The 17,310-nt window shown below is 33.9% G+C and overlaps 1 protein-coding gene across 1 annotated transcript in view; it reads right to left on the bottom strand.

Annotated features, from left to right (window-relative positions):
- LOC127244726 (uncharacterized) overlaps positions 1 to 17,310 on the bottom strand; it is a 57,415-nt gene that overhangs the window by 23,937 nt on the left and 16,168 nt on the right. The window contains exons 14-25 of the mRNA XM_051265205.1: positions 15,806 to 15,907; positions 15,415 to 15,603; positions 15,177 to 15,301; positions 12,578 to 12,728; positions 10,932 to 11,030; positions 10,712 to 10,813; positions 10,131 to 10,189; positions 9,898 to 10,000; positions 5,755 to 5,943; positions 5,569 to 5,679; positions 3,795 to 4,063; positions 58 to 1,508 (exon numbers count right to left, since the gene is read on the bottom strand). Coding sequence (XP_051121162.1) covers positions 58 to 1,508; positions 3,795 to 4,063; positions 5,569 to 5,679; positions 5,755 to 5,943; positions 9,898 to 10,000; positions 10,131 to 10,189; positions 10,712 to 10,813; positions 10,932 to 11,030; positions 12,578 to 12,728; positions 15,177 to 15,301; positions 15,415 to 15,603; positions 15,806 to 15,907 — 2,950 coding nt within the window. The remainder of the gene's footprint in view (positions 1 to 57; positions 1,509 to 3,794; positions 4,064 to 5,568; positions 5,680 to 5,754; positions 5,944 to 9,897; positions 10,001 to 10,130; positions 10,190 to 10,711; positions 10,814 to 10,931; positions 11,031 to 12,577; positions 12,729 to 15,176; positions 15,302 to 15,414; positions 15,604 to 15,805; positions 15,908 to 17,310) is intronic.

The following is a 17,310-nucleotide window of genomic DNA, read 5'->3' as shown; positions in this document are numbered from 1 at the left end:
AAGAGCAACAAGGAAGTATAATAATCCAAATATTTTGAAATTATTAGGTTTGCGCACCTTCCGCAAGAAGCTGGCAGTCTTTGACCATAGCCATGATACAGTTAGGATATGGAGATCCATCAGACATAAAATCATAGGGCATTCTGATCCAGAAATCCGCTGTAAGTGATGCAATTAAGATATGGCTTTGATACATATTCAAGGGACTGCCATTATATTTGTCCAGTACTAAAAGAGAAAGAGATAGATCACATCCATGTAGGTCTAAACAGTCATTTCTATGAGAAAATTTTCCAGTATCAATGCAGCATAGAGAAGGAATATCCTCAGCTATAGAATTGCATTTGCAATATTGAGAGAAAGCAATGGATAATTGTGCAATATTAAGCTTGAGGAATTCAGACCAATCACTATCAGCAGGAGTAATTACATTGCAGTTAGCAATCTTGAAATGATATGTGATAGTGTTAGATTCCTCAGCAGCTACTGCATCTGTTACTTTTTCCTCTGCATTAGCACTCCAATCCGGTAGGGAAAAGTAACCAATTATCATAGATATATAATCAGGAGGCAACATGCAGGAAACTTGTTGGATATCGAAACACATTTCAAGATGGAAATTATGTAAACCAGCTCTTCTCTGCTTCAGATGCAAGTTGAGAATTGGACATTTTGAGGACAAGGGCTCCCAAAGAAATTTAGTAATTGTTTGAGGCCACCATGATGAAGATAATACCATTTGCTCAGTGAAACAAACCATATCTAACGAGTCTGCAGAAATGGTAAGCAATGACTTTGCCAAGGGCACAATAATAGTGCTAACAACGCATAGGGAATCATGAAAATGCACAGTGATGCTGCAGAGATTCACGTTACCAAGCAACAACTTTGAACACCTATCTACACTTTCCACATGACCAAATTTTGAGGGTCTCATCTTCTGGCCTCTTAAATGGACATTTTCACTGAATTTAAGCTTCATATTATCAACTGTAGAATGAAGGTCAGAAAGAGGTTTCAAGTTCTCAAATCTAGTAAAAGGGAAGTGATCAAACAGAATGCTAGTTGGTTCAGAAGAGCCTATTTCACTTAGAAAATCATAATTGTCAAGATTGGAACCATATCCTGGTGCGTTTTCATCCTGAACGTCCAATACCTCACTACAAACTTCTGAAGTACCATGGGCTGAGATTCTGTCTAAAAAGTCAATGAACTTCCCAATAATAAAGGGATATAAATGAATCTCAAGATCACATGTGTATATTGTATATTTCTGAATAAACGACTGAATGTTTCTCTGAGAATCAAACTGCAGAACAATGCACCCATCAATAAGTGAGCCTTTGTCACCCAAATCTGTGCTTTCACCTTCAAGATTGATGCTCATGTTATGTTTACTTACAGACTCAACAAGTACATGGCTATCCCAATCACTGTTCTTAGAACTAGCAGTGATCTGGCATGCCTGCACAGAGGCCCAGCCCAAAGCAGAATCACTTTGATCATACCTGCAATAAACGTAGCCAATTCATGTGTTGAGGAATAAAGTTGAATAGTAGTGTCACTTGACTTATAGATTAATACTACAATAGTAAAACTACAAAGGAAAAATATATCATAACAAGAACTCCAAGTCTAATATAATCGCGAAAGATAGGAAAGAAGACTTGATAATATCTTCTTTGAAGAGAGAGAGAGAGAGAGAGAGTTCGTAATGTAAAAATGATATGAAAACTACTCCCAAAACCTTCTCTCAAGGCTACCAGTCTAGTTAAATATGAGTACTTTTAGAAAGCGATCGATTCACATGATCAGAGAAAGAAGAGTGGAACACAAGACTACTACTTATATTAAACTAGTTGGAAATTGCATTCAGATATATTTAACTCCTCGTCTTCATGTCAACACAAGAGCCTCTGTTCGAGCAAGACACTTTTTCATTAATGAGTGACAATGGGCAAAACCTCCCACCACTCTATATCATGCTAAATGATTATCTCAATTCTTACCTAAAAAACATAAATTGATAGGATGATGCATTTTAATTTTTAAAGAATAGTATTTCATTTCTGACCCAATATACAGCCACAAAAGCTTTATTTTAATATTTTATAAGTTTGAAATAGAAGATTTTTTTCTAGAGGAGATTTAATATATTATGATGAAACAAAGAATAGATGGCATGTAGATAGAACCTCCTAGCAACAAGCATAAACGAGAAATATAAATATAGCAAGCTCCTTAGTGAAAGAGTCTTGAGATCATTTGCACTTTTAAGAGTGTACTGGAAATCAACTAAAGGGCATCCGAAGACGGAATGTTGTAGCCGTTGTATGTCCAGATTAAACTCAACAGAATCGAAACCCCTTGATCTAACCTAAAGCATTTTTTAGTAGCACTAAACAACAAACTCAGGAGCAACCCCAATTGCCCAATAAATAAGCACTCAAAAACTTCGATTATTGCCAATATTGTTGCATCTTTTGAGTTGGTTATACTGATGTATTTCGTAAAAATAAAGAGTACATAACTATAATAGACTCGGATTAATGCCAAATACCAACTTGCCATGCATTGCCCAAAATTGATTGTCTCAGCACATTGGTACTGCTAACTCAAATGATGCAAAAATCTTAACCATTATGAGAGCTTTGAACTATCTTGTCAGGGCTCATGTTGGGCCCGCCCTAGTGTGTGTCTTGAAAGTGACTCTAAGATTACTCTCAGTAGGATTTATGGAGCTGCCCCTCTTCAGAGCTAAATCCAAAGATTAATAAGTGTTGGTATCTCTCAGCTAGATTGGAACATATGTTCCTCAAATGGTTTGACAAGCAGGGTTTCCATTTGATATCTTCCTACATCAACTTATCTTAATTCTATAAAATTATCTTGTGCTTATAAAAAATAAATAAATAAAATATGGACGAAAGGATAAAAACAATGGTTGAGTAAAATTACACAAAAAAAATGAACTATAATTTAAACTAGGCATAGTCCTGGCATTTATCAACTCTAATGAAGCTTCAGTAATTATCAAGGAAAGCTAAATTTGACACTTTCAAAGAAGAAATTTATAAATAAACAAGAGAAGGAGAGAACAATCAGAGTTAAAATACACAAATGACCTCGTGTGTGCCTCATGTTTCAAGTATTCCAAATAATTTTGCATAACAATTCTAACTCTGTGACCAAATAATTTTGTATATCAATTTTATTTTGTCTACAAGAAATCACTGGCAATACTCCTTTACAAAAGCACAACTCAAAGGTCAAACGTTATATTTGGAAAGTGTTGGGTAATATAAATGACTATCTCACCTAAAAGTTTAAGCTACACACCATTTATTTATTTATCTACTAACGGGAGTCAACCAACACGCCCTCTCCCGTGCAAGGGAGATAAATGCCACCAAACAAAACTTGCACATGGATGACGACAAATGGGGGATAGTGGGACTCGAACTCGAGACCAAGGCTCTGATACCATTTTAAATGATGTAAATGACAGCCTCACGTATATCTAACATAAAGGAATTGAAGTTATTAGAATATTGCTAAATAAACTAACCCAAGACAACTTGAAGAAAACCACCAACACACCAGCCCAATACAATATTTCATAGGTAAAAGGCCACAATGTGTTTCCAAGCATCTAATAATCCTGAGGATCTGTAAATGCCAAAAATAACTGACATCTTAAGAGTAGAGGTTCTTGCAGCATGCCCAAAATTCATACTAGAGTACAGTATCATGAATTTGAATTACAAGGAGACAGAAAGTATTACAAAACTTACCAAATGCATAACTTCTGAAAATAGAGGTTAAGGGTACAGCCTTCGGCCACACTATCTTCAAGATCAAGAAGTATGTGAATTTCATCAAAACAAGCATCCATAGTGAGCCAAGAGCACATGGAGGCCTTTAAAACATTTGACTTCAGTTCAAATGAATCTGTAGTCTCTGATTGAGGAATAAGTGTATAAAACTGGGAAATAAAACCCATCAATTTCTCATATACTAGGGGGGAGAAGTGCAAATGAAGGGTGGCCACCCGCATAGAAACCTGAAAGCCAAGCCATATTCAATTATTAATAACATCTATAATCAAAGAGGATGTCAAGAATACAATGTTGTAAAGAGAGATATTAAGGACTTAAATATAGCACTGCAGGCATTACGGCGCCATCACATAAAATTCTCATACTTCCCTAATCTAACTCTACGGTGAATTGATGCAGTAATGAAGATCATCAAATTAATCAAATGAAAATCTCGATGCACCATGTAGCATGATGGAGACAGATGGAGAACAATCAGTCAAATAAAAAACAACAATTTTTGTAGTAAGATGTTCATGTAAGCTATAGTAAGTAACTGCCCCAAGTACATCACTTCTTGTGAAATTAAAACACTGTAAGTGGAGTATAATGCCATCACCATGATTCTATCTTGATTACCCGAAACCAGGAGCATGAGAAACTAAAAGAAAAGCCATCAACAAATAGGGTAGCCACATGAGTACTATCAATAATCCACAAGATGAACAAGAACATAATCAGGTGTAGGAACAGTGGAACTACCAAGTGTCTGATCACAAACATTATCAATTTCAAGTTGAAGATGAACAAGACCTAGAAAAACAAGAACTTATCCTACGCAACCTCTAGATTCATAGATCGGGTAGATATGAGAAAATGAAGTTCCTATTGATAAATTTCAGCAAACGTAAGTACATAAATCAAAAGAATGGTCTCTAAGAAGGACAAGGCTAGAAACAACATGATAATAGCACTGAATGTCATTATATAAAACACAACAGCCTTTGTCCACACTTCCTGACAAGTTTCAAATGACTAACATGAAGTAAGTAGAGCAAAGTTTAATGGCTTCCACAAAAAAAGCACACACAACTGAGCATCAACTTTCGATCATTCAAACTGGTTTTTGTTGAAAGTTACAATTCCGTTTTAACCGATTGATCTTACTGACCTTGACCCTTGAATCAAAGATAGCGGAGCCCAAACGTCGAGATTGGGGGGGCTAAAATTAGGATTTTGGGATAGAGAATTGGGAACGTACAGCATTAAAGATATAATTGAAGGTACAAAAATATCAAAAAGATAATTTTTTTTTTTAAAAAAAAGGATATAAAAAATTTGTGCTTCGGGAGGGGGCAACGGACCCTCAAGCTCTCCATGTGGCTCTACACTGTCAAATACAGATCAAGCCTATGATCTATAGTTGGATGAACCACGAAGCTTATTGTTAGTAATCCTCAAAACTAGGTAGTTTAGACAAGTTAGCCATGAAGATAGCAACAAAAGGTTTTCCAGTGGACATGTTGCAGCACATGAGGCACACTTGCGATCTTGGCATTAGGAATGCACCAGGTACGGTAGTTTGAATCATAATAAGGGTGGCTCTTACCATGTAAATATGCGTTCTATATGAAATGATTAAGTCTGTACAAAAATTAACACAAATAAATAGAATCATGCAAAGTTAGCTAAATAGACCTACTCTAACAAATATGAATGAGTTTATTCAGGATATGTAAATAATGCATACATCAAATTCCTGGAGGATTGGTTCATTCGGTAAAATGCAGGATGCCAAGCTTGCTGTAGCACTAAATTTCTCTAAAAGCATGATTGATTCTGAAGGCAGCTTCAGCTTTATCTGCAAAGCATCATCATATATATTATGCATAATCCTTTTGACAGCCTTCAACTTTGAAACGACAGAACCACTAACCTGGAAATCATCTATCTGCATATCAAAGTGGTCATACAGATCCTGAAGCTTAAAACCCATTTGATTATCATCGACACAGACAGAGTCACTAACATATTTTCCATGAAGACGAGGCATATCTCCAGTGGAAAGACTATAAGACTGTATTTCAGATTTGGATGAGAAGGAAACAGCCGATGCTTCTATTAACTGCCAGATTAAGGTTACAAACATAAAATAAACAGAGAAACAAAATTGACATACTCTGACACTACTGCAGAAGAAAAAAGTAAAAAAAATTATTAATTACAACATAATTCTACCCAAAACAGATTGTGGTCTTAATGAATTTCTAAGAATCAGCTGGAAGTTTTCTACATGGTGAAACAAATACAAAAATCAGCTTAAAGCTCATGGCAGTGCAAGGTAAAACAGATAAAAGTCTATGCTAAGACATGGAAGAACATGTACCAACATTCACAGTGACAAAAGGTTGCCTACTCATCTTCGCCCATAACCTTTTTTGGATGACAGATTTGGATGTGCCAGTAGCAGGCAAACAGAACATCTAGAGAATTAAACTCAAAGGAAAGTGCTAGAATTCAACCAACAGACTTTCACAAGCAATTCAGAGTACAAACACAGAAGACACAGGCCATTGCAAAATTAAGCTGTTATTCTCTGTTAGAAATATTGTATAGAGGCTCAGTTTGTATTTAAAATGTAGTGTAGGGGCTCTTAAGGTATTTCAGATATTTATTGTATATTACGTAGGGTTTTGTGTAACCAAAATAATTGAGTGAATAGATTTAACTTTTCATGGTATCAGCGTCGGAAAGTCCTGTGTTCTGAGTCTCACTGTCAGCATTCGTCGTCGTCCATGTACAAAATTTGTATGGTGGCATATATCCCTTTGCACGTGAGGAGCGCATTGGTTGACCTCCGTATATATAAATAAATTGTTGAATATTGTCCCACATTGATAAATATTTGGAAACTCCCTTGACTTATAAGGATGAAGGGCCTCTCCACCTATCACAAATTGGTTTTAAGTTGGAAGTCCGGATTCCTACTTTACATGATATCAGAGCCATGGTGCCCGTATTGGGTATATTGATCCGGTATGAATTTTTGAGATTATCAACTCGGGGGAGTGTTGAATATTGTCCCACATTGATAAATATTTGGGAACTCCCTTGGCTTATAGGGTGAAGGGCCTCTCCACCTATCACCAATTGGTTTTCGGTTGGAAGTCCGGATCCCTTTTTAACATAAATAAATGTGTATCCTTCCGATAAAAAAATAAATAATAAAAAAAAAATAATGTGTATCCCTAACAGCTTACACTTTTAAGTGAGACGATCATTTATATACATCCTCTCTCCAAAAAGATATCTTAATAATGTTTTCCATAGTTTCCCCCCCCCCCCTTTGGTCCTCCTCCCTTACCACCTTTGGAGACTACAATGCCTCCCTAACTTGGTATTCACAACGAGCTCCAAACTTTCAATATAAATAAATTTTCTTCTCTCCAATAAATATATATCTTGTTGAAATATATTTTAGTTAGATAGATTTGTTAATATTACTTAGATTTGATAGGTACTCCCTCCGTCTGCCAAATTTACTCTTGCTTTCTTTTTTTGTCCGTTTATTAAATTTACCCTATTATTAATTTTGGCAAAGTCAAATATTCTACTCCCTCCATCCCAGATACCGTGTCTACTATACTGTAGATACGGTATTTTAGGAATGGTGTAATTAGTAGATAATTAAGAATGTATTAGTGAAAATAATTATTCTATAATATAAATAATTATAAATTAAGATTAAGATAACTAATTAGTTTAATTAAAATTAAAAAAAAAATAAAATTAAAAAATTTATAATGAGATTAAAGTGCGTAATCATTTTCCAAAAAAGGAAAATGACATGGTATGTGGGACGGACAGAAACGGCAACGTGGACATGGTATCTGGGACGGAGGGAGTACTATTTAACTATTATTCTCCATTCAACACTTATTTATCATAATTGTCATTACTTTTATTCTATTCTCTTTTCATTCACTTTAATTAATAACTAAATTTTCAAAAATACCTCAAACTACTTTTCTGACTTCTTTTAATAAAATATTTAAATTTCTTAATCTTCGTGCCGGCTCCAATAGGGCTAATTTTTGCGGACGGGGGAGTATTACTTAAGCATATCAACTAAACTAGGTTATTATTATTTAGACATATATACTATATTAAGTTGTTATTATTTGAATTTATTCTTTTCGCATCCGGGTGATAAATAGAAGTTAATTTCATTATTAAAACAACTCAAAAATTCTCTAGAAATGTAATATACAATTAGAGCCACATTTTCCCTGGGTACATACCTTGAAATATACCCAAAGGAGTGCCTATCTAATCTCAAATCTACTACCACTTCAAAAATATATACCCCATTGGAATTGCATCTATTTGTCACTTTTCCAATATATCTTACTTATACCACTACAGTCACCGTATACCTGACTCTAAGGTGACAATTGCTACCAAACATTGTAATCAGAAGTAGCGATGAGTTATTTGAGTCTGTCAACATTTGGTCAACGCAATCAACAATTTTGCTGTCGCCAACTCTGGTTGCATGTGATAGTGCGTCCAATGTCCAATAGCTAGAATTTTCCGGTGATAACATACTGGAATATTTCCGACCTACTTGACAACTTGTTTCCAGTTTTTTTACGTTCTTTTTTCTTTTTTCAATTATCTATCTGGAGTTTTTACTTATTAAAGTTTAGCACATCCACAACAACAGAGGATCGTTAGTGTCACTGCTGTGACATAGGATCTTCGTTATCAGAAACCCTAATTTGATGTTGTCGACTCGTCGCAGCAACATAAGATCGTTGTCGCTGCCACCACGACAGAGGAATGTGACCATAAAATCCTAATATTACCAAAACTTTAGTTTTTTAGAGTTTAGCACTGCTTTTGCGACAGAGGATTGCTCGTATGTTCCTATGACAAGGATTGCCGCCATTACAAACCTTAATATGGTCAAAATCCTAATTTTTTAGGATTTAGCATCGCCGCCACGACAAATAATAAATTTGAATGCTTAGAGATTGATGCCCAGTTATGAAGTCCGTTCATATTCAAACTCCACCTCCGGTCTCTTTTGCCAAACTAAGTTCATTTCTACAGCACCAACTCGAGTTTGAGGCGGTGTGTTTGAGATATATTTTAGTTAGATATTTTGGTTTTGATAGTTATTATTTAGGCATATGTACTAGAATAGGTTGTTATTATTTGAATTGATCCCTTTTGGATAAGTCTATAAATAATCCATAATTTTATTAATAATAAACAATTCAAAAATTCTCTAACATGTAACGTATGTATCATAGATTTTGTTCAAATATATTGTTTTATAATTGAAATTTTAAGATCTTCTGGAAGTTCAATTATTATAATAATAATTAGAAATGTTAATCACAATTTCTTGTTAACACATGTCTTCACACCCTTTTACCATTTTCTTATTATTTAAAAGGAGTACTTAAGAAATACTAATTACTCACAATGAGTATGCACAAATTCTAAAACATGAATTGTTAGACATGAACAGTATAATAACATAATGCGATAAATCCACTAGAAATTTCATGCAATTTCTTTTGGCCAAAATAAAGAAAATTATTTGAAAGAACACATAGGATTTGTTCTTCCTAATTTTCTTTTCTCACGTTTTCTCAAAAATATTAATACACAACACACATTCACTATTTTTATATTCCCTACACGATTTTCTATACCTCACATTAAAAAAAAAAAAAAATCCAATATTCTCACAAAACAAACACACCCATAAGAAATAAAATATAGACAACAAAGGACTAATTGCTTCAAATATTTTTTTTTTTATGCTCTTCAGACTGGGATCAGAAGTGAGACAGGAAAGATGTGGTCAGCTTCATGTAGACTCTGTTAATTGATTCAAATTGTACCGGAATATACCAAAAGCAAACAAGAGGCTTCTGTAGCATCCCTTTGTTTGATATAAGAAACAAAAGAAAAATTCTAACATATCAAAATGCACTTATGAGGAGAAAATATAATAGAGAGTTGCAATTTTGCATTGGCAATGAAATGAATGAAGTGTACATACCATATTACATTCTTCACCATCAGAATATTCCAATGGTATGCTGACAACAATATTCAAGAGATTAATATCCCAGATTATCTTCTCACGAATTGATAAAACATAACTGCAAAATTAATAGAAGTGACAGTTATATAAATCCAAAGACCAATAGGCAAATGGCAACGACAGACATGTCAGAATTACAAGAATAGCTGAAAGAGCAGGCATCAAACATCCTTGAACCATAAACATACTCAATTTTTGATATAAGACGCGAGTTAAGGTCATCAATTCCATGTAGGGACAGCATGATCTGCAGCAGTAACACAATTACTTGTCAAGAAAACATTAACTTGCTCAGAAAGAGCAGAGAGGTTTAATAGTTACATCCAGAATAAGGAATTAGGCATACTGCTGTTTCAAGATTACATAATTCAACAATAAAAATATAATGAAATGATAGAAATGCCCACAGAGAACTTTGTTTGATGATGTGTTCAACTGACATGTCAACAGATAGGTTTTATTCAAGACAACATTTATTAATACAATATGAACAAAAAACACATAATACATGACCATTTAGAATAGCGAGGAGAATGACCGTTAATACTATTACTTAGTCGCTTAAAACACCTAAAAGCATATCAGAATCGCGGTTATTATAAAAATATCACACAACTTAAATCAGTAATGAAGATATAATCAATCCTTCAAGGAGAAAGAATGCAGCACCGGCCATCAAGACATGCACAAATCCACTAATCATTTTTCTTTGTGCAAAGAATTACGAACAAGTTGAAACAAACAGAAAAGAATAGAAATTTATCATTACTCTTTGATGCTGAAAGCTCAATTGCTCCATTACAAGTAAGAAATCCAAGATATTCTTCACAAATTCTGAATCGCAAAATACTTCAGTTGGACTAAGCATCACCTGAGTAGAGAACTGCTAATCAACAACCAAAAAAGCCTGCTGGCTGATGGTGGTGTAGTAGTAATGTTTGGGAATTTAAAATTATTAAACATTACAGAAATTAAGGAACATAAGAGACCTTGACAGATGAACCAAGATTAGAGCTTGCAGGGGAGAGATCAACATTGATGATTAAGGAAGGCTGTCGTTGCTCAACAACAACATGCTCGGAATTGACCTGAGTACAGAACAGCTATTTATTTTACACTAATAGAGGGAGGGGAAAATAAGAAATAAAAAATAAAAATATTCTCACTATCTCTAGCAGAAACCAACTTAAAACCAACACAAATGAATTCCCTTATTTGGGTCAAAGTTAGTGCAGAACATATAATTAAACATGAATGATACTTTGGGTCAATACTATTCCCTTCTCACTATCTGTAGAGTATGACTCAAAAAAGCTCTGGTTGCACTCATGCGCTGCCCCGCTTGGAAGCAGAACTCGAACATCAATATGCTTTGCCTCTACAAATCTAGATGTCCCAGCATCACTTTATACCACATCACTCATACATCAAATAGATTGGCAGACCACTTTGTGAAACGCAGGCCTAGAAGATTCAATGATCTCACAATTTGGCTGTAACTTCAGTTTTTCTAGTTTTTATTCAGTTCTCATAGGCAAAGGGTTTGTTCACTTTGTTTTTTTGGATTAATATATTTTTTATATTAGGTATGAAGAATTGTGTTGATAATATAAAAATAATACTATTTGTTGAATTATTGACTTTTATGAGTTGATAAAGTATATATTGTGTTAATGTGTATGTATATTGTATATTTTTAATAAAATTCATGGGAAATCATTCCATTCTTCCTAAAAACACTAAGTGAACGAAAAGTCACTCATTTACCAGACTAATTTTCAGGGCCCCAAGTTTCTTAGTCCCTTTATGTGTCTCCCTATGCCTCTAACTACAGGAGCTCCTTCTCAAAATAAAAAAAATAAAAAAAAAAGAAAGAGAAAAAAAAAAAGAGAAAAAAGAACCCAGTTACTTTCAGAATCATTGGATACAGACATTATAGTTTTTTGTTGCTTCAAGATTTATGATATTACCTTGTATAAGAATATGAGCACACAAGTAGCACAGAGGCACTGATGATTACTGGCCTAAGGTGTTGATGAGAATTAGACGAGAACACAGTTATTGGTCTTAAACACAAAGATGCAACAGAAACCTAATAACCTAAAGATAACCAAGCAATCAATCTTTGTATTGGAAAAAAATGCTCTGAATCATCATTTGGCAGTCATAAGACCATCCTATAGAAAAGCCAAGTAACATAGGGGGAAAATGGAAGGTTGAAGGCATCTATACTCTTTTTGTGGTTATGTTGATACAATATTAGCTGCAGAGTTTTCAGATTTCTAGCTCTTTTGGTTTCCTTCTCATCTATTGTAGAAAACCCATACTTCAACAATAATACATTAGGAGTTTTTTACTTTGTGTGCGTGTGGTTTTCCCAATTTTGTACTGTTCTATCCTAATTTTCCTCTAAAAACATCATATTCAACACTCATTTTCTATAGAAAACATCACATCCAAAAACTTTTTCAACTCAGAAACATCAAAACCGGAAAAAGAAAAAGCATAGCACACTCGAATTAAACAAACCCCAGCTTTTCCCTCCACTATCTATAGATATATATATAGATATAGAGCTGCAGGACTTATAGCATGAATCCAAGAGCTGATTTATTTGCATGAAACATACGCTAACCTCTTTAGTTGACAAAATAACTTGATGCTTGAATGGATTAAGCAAATGACAAAAGTTGACAGAGGCTGTAATACTTGCAGATTTCTCCCAGGCCCTACCCTCAACAGAGATCTGCTTCAGCATCAAATCAGCAATAGCCTGTCCCAGTTTCCTAATTTACAATTGTATAGTTAGAGACCACATATCACGATTATAGAAGACCAGATTAGTCATTTACCCAGAAGTAAATAACATTTTCAAAGAAAATATAGAAATAGCTTCTTTATTAAAGAGAACATAACAGGAAGAGAAGGGCTGCTAGGTTCAAACATTATAAAATAAATCATCGCCCATGGAGTCACTGTAAGACATCATTATCTACAAGTACGTTAAACGAAGAGAATATCATAACATTAAGATGAAAAATTTATTATATGCACAAGGAAAGAAGGAAAGTACGGATGCATTCATCAACCTGTTTTCTAATAAAAGACACTGTTAACATTACTTAGAAGAAGAGTTTATTTATTTATATATGCAACCAACCTAAAAGTGTTGAGTTACAGCCATTTGATACAGAACGGAACTTCCTCTGGGTAAGTAAAGGATCAATGACATTAAGGCAGCAAGTACCAAGAAAACATTGCGTGCACATGGGCATGGCACAATGAACCACATAGCTCTGACAAACTCAAGCTGGACATAGTGGAAACGATACAAAAAGTTATGCTCCAAGTACATGATCAATGTTTTTTAGTATAAACTCACTTTAATGTTTAGTGTTGTTCAAGTTGGGATTAGATTAATTTAAGCTTTACCAAATATGCCTACCAAATTAGCTTTTCATGGTCCCACTATCAAGTTCCTTCGCCTTTATTTTTATTTTTATTTATTGGCCAGGGATGTCAATTTTTTAAATAGATGATTAAACCATAGGGCAAGAAACAAGGTAAGCCTGACCAGTGACCAGAAACAAGATATGGAAGGAGACTAGAGCCACGCAACAAAATCAGGACAACCCCAAGCCCCTCTTTTAGCAAAATGGTTCCCTGAAGAGTTCACACACCTAGGTACATGACATCTTGAGATAACCCCTAAGGTTGTTACTGTCAAAGTTTAACCTCCATGAAGCTGAGTTTCCATTGATCGAGCTCCTCTCCTATTGTGATGGTTCTAGCTAAATGGTTAGAGAACATTTTTCTCTTGAAAAGAAAAGGAAAAACAACTAATATGATGGAAGAACTGAAATAGGCAAAGCACGATGAAGTTAGGTAGAGAGATTTATGAAAAGAATACAATAAATACTTTAATACAACCAAATTGAAGTCAAATTCAACAGTAAAATTATGCTAGACTATTTTATAACCCATAAAGAAAATAATAACTCTATAAACCTCTCAAACTGAGAATAAAGTCTTTTTGGGGGATATTCAGCATTCAAATTTAACTCCTATAGAGTGTATATATATCCAAACAAAATAGCACCACATTGTTGATAAGTGGACAACCCATAATCAAATTAAGTTGCATTGAAAATAGTAGATAACCAACATAACAGAAGTCTAGAAGTTACAAATAAATGGAGACTGGGAAATAGCTGGAAAGTAAGTACAAGGAGTAATATTTTATCAATTCCAAGAAGCCAGCCCCAAAAAATCGGACTATGTGGTTTTGGGGCAGTAGCAATGCTGAAAGGAGAGAGTGATTAGTTTGAAGTTTAGGGTTACCTTAGCACCAAGAGTAACTATGCTAAAACCATATCAATTATTATTAAAGACAGTTGGAAGAATTAGACATGGCTTTGTTAATAAAAATAGATTAAATTTATTTATAGTATAAGATAAATATTATCATTATAAAATCTGCTATTTCCAAACATAACTACCTAATAAGAATAAGAATAAGAATTTAAAACACATGGAAAATATTATAATATAAATAAATAAATAAACAAAAAACCTAACAATATAATAATTGAGAAATCATACAATTAAAAAGCATCTCTTAAATAGTAATAGCTCTAACAATTAAATTTTGAAAAAATGACATAAACATATGTTAAGTCTACAATATTCAACACTTTGTGTTTCTTAGTTATCATCTCATCATTTTAACTTGTTGGATAATTATAGATCACATATCAAAGACAAGAAGGGAAATAAGTTGCAAACACTTATTTTCAGAACTCAAATGCCCACATGTTGTCAAATGAAAAAGCACTCCTCTTTCAGGAAAACAAAACTATTTGTCTTAGGCATTAAATTTAATAAATATAATGGCACTACCACAAGATGGTTACTTGATCCAAGGAAATATGAGACTACAATAGTGAATTCACCATTTCTGGGATAACAAAGGAAAAAATACATTGTCATCTGAAATCATACTACAAGATTACAAACTCTTGATCAAAACTCATCAGAAAATTTCTTAAGTTATAAATAGAGTAACAAAAAATATCCTAAAAAATTGGAAGGTATTGAAGATGCTCATTCAAAACCTCCCCGAGAGTCAAGGTAGTCAAGATTGTTCCAATCCAATGTCCACTATGAAGCAGAAATATTTGAAGATGTATGAACTATAAAAATTTCACCCGAGGTTTTAGAAGTAAAAGACATACATGCTTCTAAGTGTTGTCCGAAACTCAGAGATGTTCACTTTCATTGAAAATATGTAAACTACGTCATTTGCTGCCAAATCCCCAGTCGATGTAGAAGGATGGAATTTTGTTGCCTCGTATATGTCCTATATAATAAAAGCACGACTTTAGAAACTAACAAAACTACACAAGGCTCCATCAATTTCTCAATGGTTAACTATTGTTGATACAATGTATTTATGTAAGCAGATAGAGATACCTCAATCACATCATCTGAAACCACACCAGAAAACTGATTGAAATCATCTGTTCCCCCAGCTCCAAGCATGCCATAAGACAGCCAATTCAACCATCCTCGAGGCTTGCTAGGAGGATGATCATCTTCAACCACTTTGTCAACATTTCCACCATTTTTCCCATATTTTGATGATGTATTCAACAAGAAATCCTACAAGTTATAATCAATTATTAGAAACCAATCATCCTTAATTATGTAATAGCTCAGGGTCAGTTTTTGCTTTTGTTGGCTAGCCCCTAGTCATAGGGAATCAGAGGAAAGAGGCTAAGAAAGAATAAATTTTAGGAAAGAGGCCTCAAAATTATTGTGTAAAACTCATTTGATATGAAACATGACAAAGCTTATAGCTCACCTCTAATTCATGTTCAGCAATGGATCTGTAATTCAAAATGTCATCAATATCTGTTGCTTTCTCTATTTTCTCCAATTCATGCAGTACACTTTCTTCTATCACCTGAATATAATGATCAATTGAATAATAATAATAATAATAATAATAATAATAATAATAATATTAATATTAATAACAATAATAATAATAATAATAGTATATAAATAAATAAATAAAAACAACTGGGGAGAGAAAGAAAGAGAGCAAGTCAACGTGGACAAAGACAATAATAGGTCAATAAGTCTCAAAACTCATTATGTTTACAAGTCATCAACATACATCATAAATATTAAGCTAGCCTATAAAGAACAACAGAAACTTGGGTTAAGGGCATTACATACATAATATCTTCACCACACATCATAAAATGATAGCTAGTGTACGAAGAACAAAAATAATCAAGGCATAACTCAACAGCCAGCCTAGCAATTGCAAGATGCAAAACAAGTCTAGCATCACTATGGCACATCCTAGGACGTTAACTAGCAAAGCTTGTACGAAATTTTTCCCCTACAGCTACATATTATTTACAAATACATTGCTGAATGGTTAAATAAAGTTGTTCATGGTTTACAGAAATACTATAAACCAATTATAACTTTTTATCATGAAATGGTTTCAACTGGAATTAATGAAAATCCTTCCTATTAACATAGAGGAACCACCATCACATTAGACTAGATAAGATATTATTAGAAGACAATCCTCTAATATATATATATTATATAAATATACATGTTTGGACAGTAAGGATGGATAGATTTATTTATTGTAAGTGCTAGAGAATAAAGCTACAACCAAATAGATAACTCAAAAGTTTCCCTTGGTGCGGCACTTAACAAAGTAGTCAACAATTACATAATTGCTCCAGGGAATTTGTTAAAAGATAATGAGCGGAAACTTATAAATGAAAAGGCAAAGCTTGTTAATTTCCGCATTCAACCTCCAGAGGTGAAGAGCAAAGGATCCAATATTCTATAATATTAATTAATATCTTTATTATTTAGTGTGTGTAATTATTGCATTTGTTAGAAAAAAAGACTTATGGAAAATGCTGCAGATCTATCATTTGATCTCATTTAATCATTTACTACCTCACTTTTGTCATTATTCCCATAAATGCCCAAAAAAACGAAAATCAACTTTGTTCATTTTATTATTGTTAGATTCATATCTATATCTTAAATAAATATGATTCATATCTATATCTATATTTATATCTATATCTAAATCTATTATTTAGTTAAATTTAGTTGGTTACATTGTTGTCATGGCGTCGCCATGGTATCCTGGCTGCTTTTAAGGGGCGTTGCAACTCTTCGCCTCGCCTTATCAAAGAATGTTGTTTGGAGATGCTTTAGCAACGCTGTGGCGACGCTTCAACGCCGCCACGGCGATGCCATGGCACTGGGAAGGCTAGCCCAGAGCCTTCGAAGCCCAACCCAAGCCCCAAGACCGCATCGACA

Source organism: Andrographis paniculata, unplaced genomic scaffold (genome assembly GCF_009805555.1).
Source record: "Andrographis paniculata isolate CXL003 unplaced genomic scaffold, ASM980555v1 Contig21END, whole genome shotgun sequence".
NCBI classification, from domain to species: Eukaryota; Viridiplantae; Streptophyta; class Magnoliopsida; order Lamiales; family Acanthaceae; genus Andrographis; species Andrographis paniculata.
Note: the sequence above shows the minus strand (reverse complement) of the source record. Positions and strands in the feature narration are given on the sequence as shown.